The sequence below is a fragment of the Symphalangus syndactylus genome, chromosome 12 (assembly GCF_028878055.3).
Source record: "Symphalangus syndactylus isolate Jambi chromosome 12, NHGRI_mSymSyn1-v2.1_pri, whole genome shotgun sequence".
Classification (NCBI taxonomy): Eukaryota; Metazoa; Chordata; class Mammalia; order Primates; family Hylobatidae; genus Symphalangus; species Symphalangus syndactylus.
This window is the reverse complement of record NC_072441.2, coordinates 38,028,666-38,049,335: the sequence shown is the minus strand read 5'-3', so window position 1 is coordinate 38,049,335 and position 20,670 is coordinate 38,028,666. Positions and strand designations below refer to the sequence as shown.

At 33.0% G+C, this 20,670-nt stretch overlaps 1 protein-coding gene across 13 annotated transcripts in view; it reads right to left on the bottom strand.

The window, feature by feature from the left end:
• The window catches only part of PRKACB (protein kinase cAMP-activated catalytic subunit beta), a 158,571-nt gene that overhangs the window by 38,777 nt on the left and 99,124 nt on the right, over positions 1-20,670 (bottom strand). For 10 of the 13 annotated variants that reach the window (XM_063624209.1, XM_063624204.1, XM_063624205.1 and 7 more), the window contains 6 exons: positions 19,195-19,256; positions 17,636-17,764; positions 15,824-15,922; positions 14,766-14,848; positions 2,929-3,055; positions 1,843-1,938 (listed from right to left, as the gene is read on the bottom strand). In XM_063624209.1, the coding sequence (XP_063480279.1) occupies positions 1,843-1,938; positions 2,929-3,055; positions 14,766-14,848; positions 15,824-15,922; positions 17,636-17,764; positions 19,195-19,256 (596 nt within the window). Of the gene's footprint in view, positions 1-1,842; positions 1,939-2,928; positions 3,056-14,765; positions 14,849-15,823; positions 15,923-17,635; positions 17,765-18,235; positions 18,328-19,194; positions 19,261-20,670 lie in introns of those variants that run through there. The other 3 variants (XM_063624212.1, XM_063624215.1, XM_063624216.1) reach the window with 3 other exon arrangements.

Here is a 20,670-nt window from a genome sequence, read left to right as displayed (position 1 = left end):
AAAAGCAATGGCACAAAAGCCAAAATTGACAAATGGGATCTAATTAAACTAAAGAGCTTCTGCACAGCAAAAGAAACTACCATCAGAGTGAACAGGCAACCTACAAAATGGGAGAAAATTTTCGCAACCTACTCATCTGAAAAAGGGCTAATATCCAGAATCTACAATGAACTCAAACAAATTTACAAGAAAAAAACAACCCCATCAAAAAGTGGACGAAGGATATGAACAGACGCTTCTCAAAAGAAGACATTTATGCAGCCAAAAAACACATAAAAAAATGCTCATCATCATTGGCCATCAGAGAAATACAAATCAAAACCACAATGAGATACCATCTCACACCAGTTAGAATGGCCATCATTAAAAAATCAGGAAACAACAGGTGCTGGAGAGGATGTGGAGAAATAGGAACACTTTTACACTGTTGGTGGGACTGTAAACTAGTTCAACCATTGTGGAAGTCAGTGTGGCGATTCCTCAGGGATCTAGAAATAGAAATACCATTTGACCCAGCCATCCCATTACTGGGTATATACCCAAAGGACTATAAATCATGCTGCTATAAAGACACATGCACACATATGTTTATTGCGGCACTATTCACAATAGCAAAGACTTGGAACCAACCCAAATGTCCAACAACAATAGACTGGATTAAGAAAATGTGGCACATATACACCATGGAATACTATGCAGCCATAAAAAACGATGAGTTCATGTCCGTTGTAGGGACATGGATAAACTGGGAATCATCATTCTCAGTAAACTATCGCAAGGACAAAAAACCAAACACCGCATGTTCTCACTCATAGGTGGGAACTGAACAACGAGCACACATGGACACAGGAAAGGGAACATCACACTCCGGGGCCTGTTGTGGGGTGGGGGTAGATGGGAGGGACAGCATTAGGAGATACACCTAATGCTAAATGACGAGTTAATGGGTGCAGCACACCAACATGGCACATGGATACCTATGTAACAAACCTGCACATTGTGCACATGTACCCTAAAACTTAAAGTACAAAACAGAAATGTGTTAACTGCAATGATATTTAGATTATAAAACATCAAGAAGTTATATATTATTTAAATTACGAAAGATAATGAGAGAAAAGTTGAAAGAAATCTTTTATTTTAACACTTCTATAAGTTAGCCATATTTCAATGATTCCATTTGGAAACCACTGAAGCATGTGTCTTATCCCCTTCCTTTTCCTCCCTCCTATTTGTGCCTGGTTATTGTTAGGTTCTCCTTTCTAGATTTCTCCACCAAGAGATGGCAGAGGAAAAGTTAACCATTCTTTTGGATATAGGTACAGTTTCTCTCACCACATTTCACTATTTCGAAAAGTTGAGCTACCTTCAATAAGACTAAAACTATTCAATTGCTGTTAATAGTCCTATTTAAAATTTAAAAACACTTCTCATACATTCCTTTCACTTAACTGGTAAATTTGAAACAAAGAAAGAATGGACAACTAGTACATATCATCTCTAGATTTACCTCTTGGTATAATCCAGAGCAAGTCTTATCTACCCTTCCGTTACTAGGAATAATTAAGAAAAGACTATGTTTTTGGTTGCAAAACATGGATCTAGAGGTCATATTTATTCATATTATATCTCTAAGACCCAAAGTTAAAATTGACAGAGGTTACAGGATTAGTGGTAGATGCTAAATAATAATTCTTTAGTAATCATGCACAAATAGATTTAAATTCATAACTTAGATCAAATTAAAAATGTAAAATTAGATCAATAAACTGTTTTTACAAAAGTCCATAGGGATGCATTTCTCATATTTCTACTTCTTATGTATTGATATTATGAATATACCTTGCTGAGAATTATTTCTGGAGCCAAATACTCTGGAGTTCCACATAATGTCCAAGTTCTGCCTTTAACTCTTTTGGCAAACCCAAAGTCTGTGACCTATAAAAGAAAAAAAGAATAGTAGTGAAAATGTATTACCTCACAATAAATGTATTTATTGCACCTAAATTGGAAGTTTAAAATTCAAATTGAAACTATGAAAGAAATGGAAAAAAAATTAAGTCCACGTAATTGAAATTCATTCATCAATATTTAGTGAATGAAAGTTTAAACAATCCAAGTTGGAAATCCTTCCTCAACTCAAAGAAAAGGAACAAATTAATAACAACAAAACCCTTTTCAGTCATTATTATAAGATCCTAGACCCAAGGGATGAAAAAGTGAAAATAAAGGGTAAAAATAAATAGCATTAATAAAAATGAAACAATGCTAAATGTCTGCCTTACCCCAATGTGTCCTCTGCCATTAGTTGCACCATCAGAAGTGTAAAAACGTCAATGGGAGAATCTATCGATAATTGTGTAAAAAGAAATGCTCCCACTTTATTAGTAGTAGAAGTGGAAAGAAAACGTTGCTACGAGTTCAGTATTGGTAGTCAGGGATTCTTTGGCAGTTATATTGTAGTTGTAAAGGGCATGGACTCTGGGATCAGACTGCCTAGGTTCAAATTCTGACTCTACCATTTATTGGCTAAATGACCTTGCTATGTCTTAGTTTTGTTAATCTTAAAATGAAGATAACAATGGTATTTCCACTTCATAGGTTTATCAGGATTAAATAACTAATACATGTAAAATACTTGGAATATGCCTGGCACTAATTACTGCTCACAGATTTAGCTATTAATATCTCCTTATGCAAGAGACTACACTCAGTTCACAACTATAGATTAATGGAGATATAAACAAGTTCCTTTCATAACAGGATTTTTGCTTCTTTATAATAGCAGCAAAACTCTGAGCTCTACTTAAACTATGAGGAGTAAGTAATTGCCTTCTTCAAAAAAAATTCCAAGTTGGGTTTACATACATACAATGTCTTGCCTAGTATTTTCTCATATACATTACACATAATGTGTTAAAGTCATACCTGGATATAGCCTTGATGGTCAATTAAGAGATTTTCAGGTTTTAGATCTCTGTAGATGAGGTCTAGTGAATGGAGGTACTCAAATGTTAGCACTATCTGAGCTGCATAGAACCGTGCATGGGGCTCACTGCAAAGAAATAAAACCATTGATTTTCTGTAAAAATGAGTTAATACATTCTAATTAGTAGATTATGCATAAAAACTAATATGAAGTAGAGGGACTTTGGGAACAAAAAGTATTTTTAAAAAAGTATGTAAAGAACCTTGTTACTTTTCAAATATTTATTAAATCTCTATATTGTGTTCAAATAACGCTCTGATAAATTTATGGGGAAACATATGTTGAGGAAAAATATAAACCTAAAATAGTTAGCTCATTGTGAATCATTATTGCCCATATTTGAATATATTGATGTCTTTCTAATTATGTCTGATCTTGAGAATAATTGGAAAGCAAATGTGCCAAATGGAGTGTCTATCGGGGCCACTGCTATAGTTAACAGGCTCCATCTACTTTTCTCACAAATTTCAAGTGTTTATAGAATTTCCCTACGTAGAAGCTCTTTAGCTGCATTTATCTGCAGATTAATGCCATTTTACCCATTTTGTAATAGTTCCTGTTACAAAAATGACATATGCTCATTATGGAAAAATATCATAAAATATTGATGAAGAATAATGAATACTCATAATCCCATTCAGAAACCATAGATACAATCTTGGCATCGGAATTTCCAAATCTTCTACTATGCTTGTTTACATAGATACACAGACATAAGTATAATCTCTATGTTAGTATAAATATGTACAGTTCTTTTTTTTTTTTTTTTTTTTGAGACGCAGTCTTGCTCTGTTGCCCAGGCTGAGTGCAGTGGCACAATCTTGGCTCACTGCAACCTCTGCCTCCTGGGTTCAAGCGATTCTCCTGCCTCAGCTTCCTGAGTAGCTGGGATTACAAGCGCCCACCACCACGCCCAGCTAATTTTTGTATTTTCAGTAGAGACGGGGTTTCACCATGTTGGCCAGGCTGGTCTCGAACACCTGACCTCAAATGATCCACCCGCCTCAGCCTCCCAAAGTGCTGGGATTACAGGAGTGAGCCACCGCACCCAGCTAGTTCTTTTATGTATATATTAGATTAATAGATCAGTGTAATTTTGATGTCACAATCTGAAAAATCCAAAAGGATGTACCAATTTTCTGAGTTTCTAATTTATCTTCTAATGTGTTACTTGAATTCTACTAATCTGCCTGATAAATTGCAATGACTTTCAGATTTGTTTCCTCAGTGAACAACCTGAACTATGAATAGGATTTCCCTCAAGATGGTTGGTATGAGTTTGATCTGGTAGCAAGAGAAATACAAATTCCAACAAAAGATTTTATGTGCTGCCTTTTTTTGCTTGTCACTGCATTTCCCAAGTGCTCAGTAAATATTTGTTGAAAGAATGCATATGTAAAGAAAAATGCTGTTGGGGAGCAAAATTTTGTAATACCCTTCCAGTTTCAGCTTCATCCCAACACTGTCAATCTACATTGTATGCCAAATGACAAGGAATGAGGAGAACATTGTAAGCAGAGATTAAAATAATCATTCTGGTCATTGCAACATTTATGCTTAAACTGGGAAACATTTGACCTGGGAGGCCCCCTCTTACTTTCTCCATGCATCTGTAAACATAAAATGCATGTTTACATGCATCTGTAAACATAAAATGTCATTAATATTGTTACTTTTTACTTATAAAATATTAATTTCCATATGCTGGTGTTTAATTGGAGGAACACATACATCACATAGATCTATAATAAAATTCTTTTTTCCTTGCTCTGTCGCCAGGCTGGAGTGCTGTAGCATGATCACTGCAGCCTCAAACTCTTGGGCTCATGCAATCTTCCCACCTCAGTCTACCGAGTAGCTGGGACCACAGTTGCACACCACCATGCCTAGCTAATTTTTTGTACTTGTGTGTGTGTGTGTGTGTGTGTGTGTGTGTGTGTGTGGAGGGGTTGGTTTGCCATGTTGCCCAGGCTGGTTTTGAACTCCTGAGCTCAAGTGATCCACCTGCCTGAGCCTCTCAAAGTGCTGGGATTACAGGCTTACATGAGCCACTGTGCTCAACCTATAATCGAATTCTTGAAAGGTGAAAGTAAAATGTTCTAAGTGCAAAGTGTTATTGGGTATTTCTACTTAATATTTAATTGAATGTAGGAAGACAATGGTAAGGGCTAATGCTGTAGCAGTTTTAAGTCCAGACAGCTTTAAGTAGAGAATTATAATGCTTCCTTTGATTCTGATTAAAGCCATGCTAAACAATAACTCATATTCCTATTGCCTCAAAACTTCTAAGATGGACACTGGCAATTGTTCAAGTGTATATGTAGTACTTGTGAAAGATGAGAAAAGACAAGTGTCTCAGTGTGAATTCCTTCACTCAACTTGCTATCCTTTTAGTACCAAGTCAAGTATTAAAGAGTCAATATCAAAGAGTACTAAGACTATGAGGAGTTGCAAAGAAGTTACCAATTATATAAAGTTAACAAAAACTTTTTTGAGAACAGGTTCAGGTGTGGTACTTTAGTGTAAAACTTTAAATAACCATAAGGCAATATGAGGATTCTGCTTGAACAAGGGGCAGTAGGAGAGAGAGGATGATAGGAGAGGAAAGAAAATTCTCAAAGATAAGCAGAAGCTACTTTGCACAGTGCCTGACACTATATTAATTATATTAGTTGCCCTGTACATAATAAGTCAATAAATGAATCTTGGCTTAGGCCTCGGGTAATTAAAATGACTCCAATGTTTGCTCATTACTTGATATCATCTTGTGATATTCTGAGTCTGCCACCATCATTTTATGAATCAAATTACCATCATCAGTCCTGTTTCAGTTCATACTTGTGTTTTAGTTATGCCAGTATTTAATTATGAAAGTTAATTGTGTAAGTTGGGTCATTTTTGTCATACCCAACTAAATTAGAGTTGAGGGGCCAGGGCAATAAAGCACTCAGAGCACACAGCACCTGCTCCAAGAATTCAATTTTCCACATGTCTAGCTGCTAAAGCTTCCTGCTGTAACCTGAAGCCAGTTTTATCTAATAGCTACTGAAACAACCTGCTGTGACTCTAAGACTAGTTTGAACCCACCACCATCACTCACCAATCACAGCTTGCCAGCTCCCCAAAACTTTGCTAGTGCCAATGAACTTTGTCCCCAAACGTAAAATTTCTCCTTTTTATAAAACTTCCAACCTTCTTTTTATTCTTCAGTTACACCAAAGACCACCTGGTCTGTGTGTATGCCTTGCATTGCAATTCTTGCTTCTCAAAGAAAATTATCAAATCTAGAGGTTCATCTCTATATTTTTATTTTGACTTTGATATACTTGGTTTCAGAAGTGGGATCCTAAAGCTGACATACTTCAGGGAGAATCACTGGCCCTGGGAACTACAGCATGAAGTACCCCCATTGGAGCCCTTTCAGTCCCGCTGCTTCTGGGGAGTCCTCTCTTTTCCCCTTAGTGAGTCTCTTTTGGACTAAACTCTTAATTTTGGTTGAGTTCTATTTTATTTGAGATTTGGCTGGGAAGGTGTCTTTCTCTTTCTCCTTCCTGTCTGAGAGGGGTCTTTTGCCTCCTGGTTAACTGATCTCCTGTTGGGGAGGGTTATTTTCCCCCTGTTGACTTCAGCTGTAAGGTTTAGACCTCAGTTTTGAGGTTTGGATGAGGAGACTTTCCCCTTCATTTGGAGAAGGCTTATTGTTCTTCCTGGTAAGGACATACTTTATTTTCTGTTGGCGCTTGTGTTTATTTGGCCTTGTGTATTCAGCACTTGTGTTTAATTGGCTCTTATGTATTTGGCATTAAACCGAATCACCTAAATACATTTAGTTAAAAATAGGCTCTCAAAGTTTAAAGGCATGCCAAGATATTTTCTGAGACTCCAGCTGGTAACATGTTCAAACATTATAGGAATCATTCAAACAGTCTGTTGTTCTTACAACAAAACTAAAAGACCATGGTGATAAAATCATATACTCCAAATAAGACTCATATCTCAACTGATATCTTAAGGCTAATAAAAACTTCAGGACTCAGAGATTGCCTTGCTACAAAATACTGTCTCAAAGCTAGCAGAAACAAGTTCCTTTCCGGAGCTTTTCCCTCCACATTTACAATTCCTCTTCTTTATCCTAATCTAGACTAAACTCTCTTTTCCCAAAAACCCTCAGCTATTTTGGTATACTATTTAAGTAAAAACACTTGAAAATCATCAGATAAAAAAGAAAATCATTGTGATTTTCATGCTGTTTTGTTTTTAAGATAAAATTACAATGTAAAGGACACTGTCCCTATACTAAAAGAAATGGCAATAATCTTACCTTCAGGGACAAAGAATTGAGACAAGAAAATATTGTACAGACTTAGTTAGAATAACTCCTATCATTTGGGTCTCCTCACATAATTCATTCACATTTTCTCAGTTAACAATTCTTTGTCTAATCCAGTATATTGCTAATTGACTCAAACTACTCTACCTATAATTTAGTTCACATACTTCATAATATTACCTATTAAAAAAAGTTTAAAGTTTAGCCTCATCCCATTTTGTTAGAAAAATAATTTGGATCTAACTCTTTTTATAAACTGATGGGTTTATTGTTTTGCTATCTCATGACTAAAGTTCTAAAATAAAAGCTGTAATATTTTTATTTATACATTTGTATAGGTGTTTAGATGCTTTTATGCATATGTACATATATTGTATGCTGTGTCTATATAATAAAATCTGACATAGTTGTCTAGAAATCCCTTAAAGAATGCTATCTGGATAAATGGGTGCTAATATAAAATATGTTAGTTCACATGACTTAAGTACATCTTTGATAAATTAATTGGTTTTTAAATTATTTATTTTTTAAAATTTATATTTTAGATTCAGAGGGTACATGTGCAGGTTTGTTACATGGGCATATTGGATGATCCTGAGGTTTGGGGTATGAATGTTCCTATCATCCAGGTGGTGAGCAGAGCACCCACTGGATAATTTTTCAGCCCATGTTCTCCTCCCTCCCTCTCCTCTCTAGTAGTCCCCAGTGTCTACTGTTTCCATCTTTATGTCCATGTACACTCAATGTTTAGCTCCCACTTAAAAGTAAAAACATGAAGTATTTGGATTTTTGTTCCTGTGTTAATTCACTTAGGATAATTACCTCCAGCAGCTTCTATGTTGCTGCAAAAGGACATGATTTCATTCTTTTTATGGATGCATACTATTCCATGGTATATATATACCACATTTAACTTGAAGGCAGCTGCAGGGAAATGTCAGGTCACTTACAGAGGGAATTCCATCAGGTGCATCAGCAGTGGACCTCTCAGCTTATACCTTACAATCCAAAAGAGATTGGGGCCTATTTTCAGCATCCTCAAAGAAAAAAATTCCATCTAAGAATTTAATATCCCACTAAATTAAGCTGCACAAGTGAAGGAGAAATAAAATCTTTCTCAGACACCAAGCGAACACTAAGTGAATTTCATTATCACCAGATCAGCCTTACAAGTGGTCCTTAAGGGAGTCCTAGACATGGAAATGAAAGATCAGTATCTGCTACCACAAAAACACACTTAAGCTCATAGCCCACAGACAATATAAAGCAAATACACAATAAAGTCTGCAAAGCAATCAGCTGGTAACATAATAACAGGATCAAAATCTCACATATCACTACTAACCCTGAATGTAAATGGTTTAAATGACCCACTTAAAAGGCAGCTGGATAAAAAGAAAAGTCCCAACTGTCTGCTATCTCCAAGAGACCCATCTCACCTATAAAGACACTCACAAGTTCAAAGTAAAGGGATGGAGAAAGAACTACCATGGAAATGGAAAACAAAAAAGAACAGGAGTCTATTCTTACATACAATAAAACAGAACTTAAATGATCAGGAAAGACAAGGAAGGGCATTACATAAAGATCAAGGGTTCAATTCAACAAGACTTAACTACACTAAAAAATTATTAATAAAATAAAACGAGAAATGTCTTCAAAATTGCCAACATAGATGTTTGCCTAGATTTCCTGGTCAGAGAGTTTTATATTTGCCTCTGATAAATTTCTTAAGGTCATGAAGCTGTAAACCCAGACTAAAACAAAATGATCTTCATATATGCAATTATTTGATAAAAAAGATTAATTTAATATTATTGATTTAATAAACATCTGTATCTTCTGAGTTATTGACAGAATATTCATGTATCTAACTTTAAGTTCTTATTTAGGTAAACATTTGATATTAACAGGCTATAAAATTGGCTAATAAAAATAACTTAAAATAATGACTCTGCCTAATATCTCAATTTTCATAGGCAATCCATGGATAATTAATAAAAATGAATAAATTAGGTGAATGTTAATTAAATAAACATTTATAAATCAACGTCTCATGTAATTTAAAGTCTTACAGTTATGTTATATTAAATTAAATAATAAGATACTTATTAGATGTCTGGGCCATATCAAAATAAGATTAAAAACTAAAACAAATTGCTAAATAAATATAAATCACTTATTGGGTTTTTAAGGTCTATAAAAAGTTTAAGTATATTGAGGTCTAGTAGTCAAAATATGAATGTAAGAAAACAATATGTTGTAACAAAAGTGTATTGGGTGGTAAATATTTTTCCTAAAGTAAAATGATTGGCTGTTCCAAAAACAGAGGAAGAAGAAAAGAAAAATTATAAGATTAAGACTGGGGGTTTGGAAAAATGAAAGGATGGATCTTATGAAAAAAGTTTTATGTATAAACAGGGAAAGAAATTGGAAAGGAAAATTGTTTACATATTTTTCTAAAAATTAATGATTGGTGTCAAGGGTGCACTGACACAGGACCAGAGTCTTGCTCTCTATATTTAAACAAAGCTTTCTTGAAGTATTGATCTGCTCTCAATAATACTGCCAAAGGTTGTGATTTTTAATTATAAAATCTGTTTCTTTGACAGCCATCTTCCAAAGTGCAGTTTCTATTTCTGCCACATTTCTTCCTGAGATCTAATTAATTTCCCTAGTTTTAGGTTTGAAATGCTGTCCTCTTCATTAAAAATAGTAATTCCATTTCTTGAGGTAAAGTTTTCCTTTTGAAATTTATATTTCAGAAGTTCGACTTTTGCTGTATCACACTACACATGATTTGAAGGTCATACATCCCCTTCTTTTTCTTGAAAGGTATATCTTTTTGCTTGGCTGGGGTGGTAACTCCCTCCTTCAACCTTTTTCCTCAACTCCTAGAACTTTTTTTTTTTTTTCCAGTTTGAACTTTGTTATGGCCTGATGCTGAAATGTTTATCTTAAAGGCCTAGAAAAGCAATGTTTTCTTCCAGTATAATTTGAATCCGTATTCTTGGCTCTTCTTGGTATGTCTGTATTATTTCATGTAACCAGGAAATTTCTCATGCTGTTACTGAGAGCCATGTATTTCCCTGCTCAAGATAGTCTTCTTCTTGTTCATATTTTTCTATAACACAGTGTACACTCATAACCCTGGACACATTCTTCCTGTGTCTGATTAAATTCAAGTACTCAATCAACTTTCAGGTGATTGGTAATTTTTTTAATGGAAAACTCTAAGTGGGAAAAAGAAATAAGAAAAAATGAGCATACTGCAGAAGATTTTTCTTTACCATTTTGGTGATTTGTCGAAAAAACTAGATTTTATATTTTATCAAGATAATATCCTATGTTGTCTTTATCAGGTTTTTCATTACTCCGAAAAACTGAGCTTTAAAAATAATAAAAGTTTTTACATTCATATAACTTTCTGTATTACATCTGATGTCTTTTGATTATCACTCTGGTTAAATAAATGAGTATTATTTTACAGTGACCTGTTACTCTGTTTTGACCAAGTGTTTTAAGTCTTTTAAGATGTTTAACAAACTTCCCAAAAATCAAATCCTAAATTAAACGTTCTTAATCTAGAATTAGCTTTGGGATTTTCCAGCTGGGCCCTTGGAAAACATTTGAAGACATAGATCTCATCTTGTAGACATATTAAATAATTAGATTTATTTTTAAATTATATAAGAGACATTGTATAAATGATGTGATACTAGATCTTTTAGTTGCATTTATGGCTATGTTGTTCATATGAATGTTTCAAAAATTATATAAATTCATAGAAATTAATGTTATTCATAATTCTGGTTATTGTCTTAAAATGCTAGATAAAATAGAAATAACTAAGTTTACTTGTTAATTGTAAACTTTCATCAGATTTTTACCCATGGCTATTCTAGATTTTTGTCATCCAGAGTTATTATTTTGAATTCTCAAAATTATTTACAATCAGATTCATAGAAAAGACCCCCTGGAAAACATCATTCTCAGTAAACTATCGCAAGGACAAAAAACCAAACACCGCATGTTCTCACTCATCGGTGGGAATTGAACAATGAGATCTCATGGACACAGGAAGGGGAACATCACACTCGGGGGACTATTGTGGGGTGGGGGGAGGGGGGAGGGACAACATTAGGAGATATACCTAATGCTAAATGACGAGTTAATGGGTGCAGCAAAACAACATGGCACATGGATACATATGTAACAAACCTGCACATTGTGCACATGTACCCTAAAACCTAAAGTATAATAATAAAAAAAAAAAGAAAAGACCCCAACAAGTACTCTTAAATACAAGTTTTTAATAACTTTAAGATCAATAGACTAAATAAAAATTTCCAGAACCCTAATAAAAAAAGATGAGTATATGAAAATACTAATTAAGATCAAGCAGAACTGATAAAAATAATATTTTCATAACTTTCATTTAAAACATTGTTAGTTCTTAAATATTTTGGTTTCCAGATTTAAAAAAAATTTATCTCTTAAGCTATTTATAATTTATAGCAATTTGGTCAAGTATATTTTTGTAAAAAAAGATAAAAGCATTTGCTTTTTTTCTCCTTAGTTCAAAAATTAGTTGTAAGTACTTTTATGGGAATATGACTATTTGTATAGGTCCAGTAAAAATCTGCTTTCTCTTTATAGCAGAATACGAAAACACTGATTATATTACTGAGGCTCTAACTGAACTGTTGTATTTAAAAAGTGCATAAAATGCCTAACTTCAAGGGTTTCTCAGCATTACAATGAGTAAATAAAAACTGTTACTTCCTGGCAGGACCAGGAACCTTAAGACTGTAAGGAAAGTCTAAGACTGCCTTGGTTCGGCTTCCTTGCCTCAAGAGGTTTTAAAATCCAAGATTCCTATGTAATCAATGTAGAGAAAAAAGTTGTTTCTAAAGAATAACTATAATATACCTGTTATTAGACTGTAAGTCTGTACATTATTTTTGAGTCTTGTTATCTACCTATAGACTAGACAAGGTCCTAAATTCTTCTAGGTTCCTCCAATCGAACTTTCTTCCATAAAATTACTAAAATGAGAACCGCTCTGTTCCTGAAGCCCTGTAAGCTGAAACTATATAGATTTTAAGAAACAAGTCTCATGCCTGATGTATGGGCCACACAGAAAGTTCATCAAACTGCCCAAAGCCTTAGCCAGAGACATTTACACTGTAAACAATGCCAAGAAAGTTGATGTTTTCCATGGTGTGAACAGCTTTTCTCAAAACACTGGAACAAGACTCCATATTGTAATGAAACTCTAAACCCTCTTAATGCCTGCCTTTTTCACTTAACCAAATAATATTGTAATTTAAAATTCACAATCAGTAACTGCTATAGGCACTGGTGAGACCTGCTATAGCCATTGACAAAACCTGACTTAAGAAATTCTTTCAGTTCATCTAGTCCGCAACATTGACAATATTTTTAACACAATTTTTTGTTTAATTTGTGCTGCTGGTCCCTCTTGCAAAGTTTGGCATTCTCTGCTTTAGTTCAACCCAGTCATAAAATGTTAGTCAATGGCTATAGTAGGTCTCGCCAGTTTCCCCTGGTCCTTTGATTTGTTTAGTTTTTTACCCTTAGGCCTGGGCTTCAGTTCAAAAGCACTGCACAAATACATTTTACTATATTGTTAATTTTTTTGTACTGTCATTTGTAAGCTTTGTTCTTAGTGCCTATCTAATCTTGGTAAAGGCAGCTGTCCCAACAGAATAACGTTAGCCCAACACTTAAAGATGACTGCTAATACCTATGGAAGCGGTAAGTGGGAACTTGATGCTGGCTGGACTCCAGACAAAAATCTACTTTGAGAACAATTTTCCTTCTGGCCTCTTGGTTACTTGAACGTGGCCCAGGTCCCTATATAGATCCCCACCCCAACCGATACCTTCTCTCATATGTGGGACAGAGACAACTAGAACAAGTCCATCTGAGCGCCAAGGAATAATTAAGCCTAACTTCAAGACGGTTGACAAGCAATGCTTTCAGAGAAAGATCTTGATCAAAAGGGAAAAATGTGAAAGCTGATTATACAAATTAGTCATTCTCATCGTACCCAACTAAATCAGAGTCGAGGGGCCAGGGGAATAACACACTCAGGGCACACAGCACCTGCTCCAAGAATTAAGGCCAGGTGTGGTAGCTCACACCTGTAATCCCAGCACTTTGGGAGGCCAAGGAGGGTGGATCACTTGAGATCAGGAGTTTGAGACCAGCCTGGCCAACATGGTGAAACCCCGTGTCTACCAAAAATACAAAAATTAGCCGGATGTGGTGGTGGACACCTCTAGTTCCACCTACTCGGGCAGCTGAGGCAAGAGAATCACTGGAACCCAGGAGGCAGAGGTTGCAGTAAGTCGAAATGGTGCCGCTGTACTCCAGCCTGGGCAACAGAGGGAGACTCAATCTCAAAAAAAAAAAATTATATTTTCCACAAGCCTAGTTGCTGAAACTGCCTATTGTAACCTGAAACCAGTTTTCTCTAACAGCAACTGAGACAACCTACTGCGACTCTTTCACGAGTTTGACCCACCACCATCACTCACCAATCAGAGCTTGCCAGCTCCCCAAAACTTAACTAGTGCTAGTAAACTTTGTTTCAAAACAAATAAACATAAAATTTCTTTTTATAAAACCTCCAACCTTTTCTGTTTTCTAGACACATTGAAGACCACCTAGTCTGTGTATATGCCTCAAACTGCAATTCTTGCTTCCTCAATAAAATGTTGAATTTAGAGATTTGTCTCTACATTTTTATTTTGACTTCAACATACTATACTGAATGAAGCTGTACCTGTTTTTTATTTTAGCTTTATTCTATTAGTGATTATTAATGAACAGTAGAAGCTTATAAACTATTACGTACAGGTAAAACTATCAGATTCTATAACCTATTTTAATAACTGTGAGATCTTATTAGTCATAACCTGATGAGGTACAAACTCCCGTTAAATTATGTATATATTTTAAAAACTAAGCTTAGCAAGAACTTTAAGGAGAATTAAATTTGTGAAAAACAAACTTTTATAATCTTATTACCATAATACCATTATTATTATTTCTCTGTATATTTATTTTCCATCTTCATCCTTAAAACAATCCTCTGTCCTGGAGTTGTATTATTAATATTTGTTTAATAAATATTGATATTTTAAAATTCAATTAATTTTTGCATTTTCTGAAAACTCTTCAAGTAGTGGACCCTCACAATATCTACCAGTAGTATAACATTTAAATTGGCTTCGAAGTCCTTTTATTTGAATTTTAAAACTTGTGTATGATGTGGCCTCTTTGTTTCCACCTGATGCTTCATATGGCCAAAATATTAATCAAACAAAATAAGTTTTTGGCATTGGCATCAACTTAAAAATCTGGTTAAACAACACGAGCATATAAAGATTTGAAGAAAGCAAAAGCATTAGTTACCTGAACCTTCCAATTCTTCTTAGATGTGAAAACATTTCACCCCCAGGGACATATTCCATAACCATGTATAAATTAGAATTATCCTATGAACAAATAAAAAGGAAATACAATTATTCAACTTAGGTCAAAATTATTTTAATATTATATAATGCTGAATTAGAAAAATTTAAAATCTCTCTGACAGATTAATAACCTTGAAAAATAAAGAATAAATGGAACATGCTCTAGTTTTTCTATACAGAGACACTCATATTTTTCCCCTCCTAGTTATTTTTGCAACAAACTAGTCTGGGACTTTTGCTCTTCCTTTTCTTGCAGAGAACATCCAGTTCTGGAACAATTAAATGCTCAGGCAATGAAATAATGTTATAATATATGCAGAAGAATAACAAAGTTAAAAAACAATTTGAAAAAGTTAATAAGAATATTTACATTTTATGTATAAAAGATTAATGGTTTTAATATTTTAAATACATAGGTCTTCATTTAATTTAAAGAATGAAGGAGAAAAAAGATTAAAATGTTTCATATGATTCAATATTGCAGAGAGATGCCAGTATCATTCCAAAGAGCTGAAAAGTGAACAATTTAAGTAATAAATCTTGTACAATTTTTCAGACATTTGAATAGTGGAAAAAAAATTTTGCTTTGTATAAGTGAAAAGACTAGAACTCAAATTACTAAGTTAAAGAAGATGAGATAGTGGCAAAAAGGGCTTAATAAAAGTAGAAAATGTGTTGGGTGTATGAATTTGCGTAAGAATTGTTATTAAGATATCCCTACGGTTTTTGATAAATTGAAGTATTTCTTTTTGTAACACCATCTCATGAAGAATTGCATGTATCACCTTTGAACAATTTCTCCAGGGAGAATCAAAACCTTTTCAAACGTTACCTAAGTTATAAGCACAATAGGATTTAATTACACTAACTCTAGAGGTATTTGTTTTGTTTATTTATATTCTTCAGGCTTATCATCTGGTTTAGAATCCTATTTATAGTTTCATCTTAAAAAAATTTAGTTTGAAAATATCTTATTTACATATTACTAAAATTTACCTTAAAAGCATATTCCAGTCGAACAAGGAAAGGAAAATTCACTGCCTGTAATATTCTTTTCTCATTCAAAGTATGCTCTATTTGCTTCAGTTTAACAACCTGTAATTGAGAGATAAATATCTCTTAATGTATTTAAGCAAAATTAAAAAGTTATCATTTAAAAAAAGTTTTCCATATAGTAATAAACTTGGATAAGCAAAATTGTTAGAATTGGATAAGGAAGATAATAACAATTACCAACTTTTAGGTTGGTGCATAAGTAATTGCGGTTTTTGCCATTACTTTTAATAACAGGATTCAAATGAAAACCTAATAGAGGATTTAAAACTTGGTCTTAGGAAGGTCAACTACGGTTTCAATTAAGAAGTGAGAGCTGAGTAGGAATAAGAAACAAACCCATAAGAAATTACTTTAAAAATTAGTTATGTCAATTATACTTAAATAAACAAATATATAATTACTTAAAGTAATTTAAAAATTAATGTGAAAATACTAAGGTCCTAATGACTTAAAGTCCTCTATAAAAGCTGGCTCAAATCTCTGCAATAAGTAGATAGTGATTTTAAATACTTCAGAAGATGAGTAAGAAAATTAAAAATGAAGAGAAAGTCCATAATTGAAAAATAGTGAGTAAAAATGAACAATTTTCATTTTATAATATCTAAATAAATATAGGTATAAATTCTAAAAATTTATTTTATATTGCCATAGAAGGGGACACACAAAATATTGGGGAAAAAACTATCTTTATAACAAAAACTATCTTTGTATCCTAGGTCATTTAGACTTAAGCTTCCTTTAGATTTTCTATTCAATAGAAGGGGAAAGTAATTTATCTTGACTTCACAAAGACTGTGATTCTATTCCATATGTGATTCTATTTTGAATTTAAGAAGTGGTGACTTTAGCAAGACATATAAATAATTTTCTTGTGTATGTGTAAATCATTAGAAGGTGGCATTCTTTCTTGCTGGAGTCTAATGGTCAATGTGAGGATAGTCACAGAAGTCAAGAATTTAAATATAAATAAGAAAAGTAATTAAAGATACGAGCCAGGTATTAATATATAAAATTAGGACTATACTGATAATATTGAGCAAATAAATTGAGTAGGAGTCTGATCTGTGTTTTAATCTAGGCCTTCTATTTAACTAACTTTCTGACTCTGGAGATGATTTCAAATCTTTGGGCCTCAGGTTTTCAAAATCTGTAACATGAAGTGGTTGGGTCACTACTGTATACATTTTAACTTCTGTAATAGTTACAAAACAAATTAGTCCATAATTGTCACAATAAATTATAGTTGTCCATCAGTATCCCTGAGGGTTGGTTCCAGGACCTACAGAAGAAACCAAAATGCCCAGGTGCTCAAGTCCCGTATATAAAATGACAGAGGCTTTGCATAAAACCTATACACACTGTCCATATACTTTAAATCATCTCTAGATTACTTATAATACCTGATATATTGCAAATGCTATGTAAATAGTTGTTACACTGTATCGTTTAGGGAATAATAACAAGAAACAAAAGTCTGTACATGTTAGGTACAGATGTAATTTTTTTCCCAAATATCTTCAATCTGTGATTGGTTAAATCCATGGACGTGGAGTCCATGGATATGGAAGTGCTGACTGTATATTAACTATGCATAATATAGTTATAATAAAAATTTAGTTACAATAAAAATTAAATTTAATAATAAAATTATTTGAAGCTGTCAATGGTAAGTGATTATACTGAATCTGTTTAATAGTCTAGCTGATAAAACTAAAGTTTACCCTGAAGGTAAATAACAACAAATACGCTCACCTTCTGCTTATCTAAGATCTTCATGGCATAATACTGTTCAGTGGCTTTGTGTTTTACCAACATGACTCTTCCAAATGAACCTGTTCCAAGGGTTTTTTTCCTTTCAAAATCTTCAAGTCCGGCATTATTCTATATGTAAATACATAAATGCAATTTAAAATTCTCATAAAAACTCTACGGGAATTATAAATGCTTTAATAATACATAATCATAATGGATAATCCCATTTATAACTATCCATTTAAATGCAATACAAAAAGGCTATTGAGATTCCAGTTTATTGGTTCTATTTTTCCCTTTGAATAAGAAAGGATTTAATATCTGAGGAGAGAATGTATTGGAAAACAGAGCATAATAGTAATAGGAGGAAATAAGAGCCTCAGCTGAAATATTAAAGATTATATTCCAGTATGCATTCCTAGTATTGGACTTTAATCTTAGTACTGAACTTCCAATAAATTAGTTTCATATTTTAATAATTACAAACTGACCAGAGGCATACCGACAAAGAGTCATAGAAGCCATACAGACTTAATGCACTTGCAAATAACTGTAATGAATAGATAAACTGAGGGATCAGAGCTCTTTCACTAAAGTTACCTGTGAAGAAATCAGTCTTGCTTCATTTCTGTCTTTATATAAGCTTATAGAACTAGATAATAGCAGCATGACAGAGCCTAGTGGCTTTCTCTCTTTATATTATAAAAACACAGTATTATCTAAAACAACAACAATAAGGAAAGAAGAGTTCCTCATTCTACAAAGAACCAAAAGCCAGAATCCCAGAACAATAATCAGACTCTTTTTTTCTTGAATAGATGTTTTGTTATAAGGAAACATCTTTGTTTGGCTTTGACTACAGCACAGAAGCAAATAACTGGAGGCATCAATCTATTAAATTTGTTCCTGCCACAACAAAATGAAAATTATTAGGAACAAATTATGTGTTAAACGGCAACAAGTAGTAATTGCTGACCCATTTGTTTAATAGGTTTCATTGCAAACAACTCCATGACAATATCAGAAAAATATTCTGAAGGCCCAATACGTAGTGTTTAGCTTGAGAAAAATGTGATGCAATATGATTCTTTGTCCAGTGAGGAATCTGTATAGGTATTACAGTTCACTGTAGTTGGATTTTATCTGTATTGCAAATCAAATCTTGCCTTTTGAGACCCATTTTAGCTTCCTGTTGGATCATTACAGAGAGCAGGCAATTCTGTTTTACTTATAGCTTGTTTTCATCATATTTTGATTTCATGGCTTAAAATTTAAAATAATTAATATATTTGAAAATATTAAGATTTTATAGCAACTTGGAATCAGTATCAAGTTTATAATTAGGTATTATACTGGCAATTATTTCCCTCTGCAATTTAGGCATACATTAAGATTATTAATACATCAGAGTATAACTATGGCAAAATTCCCATTTTAAGCTTCTGTTTACTAGTATCACATAAAAATTAAAATTTCTTAAGTAATAAATTTCTTAGGCAAGAATCCTGATTTTATTAACACAAGATTTTTAATTGTAGAAAAACCTAAATATTCCTTACCTGAGTTGGATTCTCCCATTTTTTCAAAAAGTCTTCTTTGGCTTTGGCTAGAAACTCTTTCACTGAAAATATACATATAAAAACAAATTTATCTTGTAAGAATATTTATATTATGTATAAGATATTTATATTGCATATAAATATAAAAAGACATGTCATCTATTGTGATAAAATGTATATTTATCACCATGATACATTAAAGAGCTATTTAGTATCTCTAAGAACCTTCTCAAATCTCTAAGATTCTCTAATATTGTTCTATAAAGAAACCACTTTGATAATTTCAAATGTCATAACAAAAATTCTGTTCCTGAAAACATACCAGAAAGTAATGTAAGAAAGTCAGAAATTAATTTAGGACAAAATAGTGACTGTAAAAAGACCATCAGTAATATTAATAGAGCCTTTAGATACAAGAATTGAAAACATCTGGAGAACATTAACCTACTGATTTGTGGAATTTCAAAAATAGTTGATGTTGATAAAGAGCTGTTTTCAGGTGTAAGGATTTATGTTATGTATTAGATTTGTATTCTCTTTACTAATGGCAAAGGGAAAAAATAAAAGCACAGACTAGCACATAAAGGACACCAACAAAGACTTAAAAACAGAACAAAACATCAACAACAAAAAATCCAGTTTAACAATCTCATTCTAAATTTGCAGCATAAACTAAATGTCTGAGTACCCAATTTAAAATGCACACTAAAGTAAAGCAATTCAAAACCAAATGTTTGTATATTGATTAATAATGTGGGTATAAAATAGCCACATTATTTTATAGAGCTATGGTTTGAAGTTTTAAATTTGTAAATTAAATGATGAACCAGTTAAAAGTTTCCCCATTTTCAAAAGCTATCTTAGAAAACAACTTCAGGTGTTTAAAAACAAATAGGAAAAATATTTCAAAGAGATAAAATAGCATTAACAAAATGTACTGTTGTTCATATCTTTAGGTATAAGAATAAAACCTGACTATACTAGTGAAGGGCTCACAAATTATTTAAGATTCTCAATGATACAGTAGTATTGAAGTGAGATAGGTACCTATTTTAAAACATACTTTATTTTTCCTCGTTTATAAATGTCATACCAATGTCATACCTTTGGGAAAATACTGTTACTAACCAAAAAGGCTTTTGGCATTTTAAATGTTTTGAGATTTCAAAATGATGATGACAGGCACCAAGAGCAGACATTAGTTTTTAAGTAACATTAGAGTATGAATCTCTGAAGACATTATTTTAGTACTTTCTATAAACTGTCCTTTGTATTTTACTGTAAAATACTCTCAGAATGCCTTTTTTAGAAAAACTGAGAAAAAGAATTTTTAAACTTAGAACTTTCCCATTGTAGGAAAATCTGATGCACTAAAACAATGAATCAAAGAATTTCACCCAATCATCCAAATATAATCTAATTCTTCCTGAGGGGTGGATTAAGGGTGGCAAATTCTCACATTTTCTCTTTTCTTTC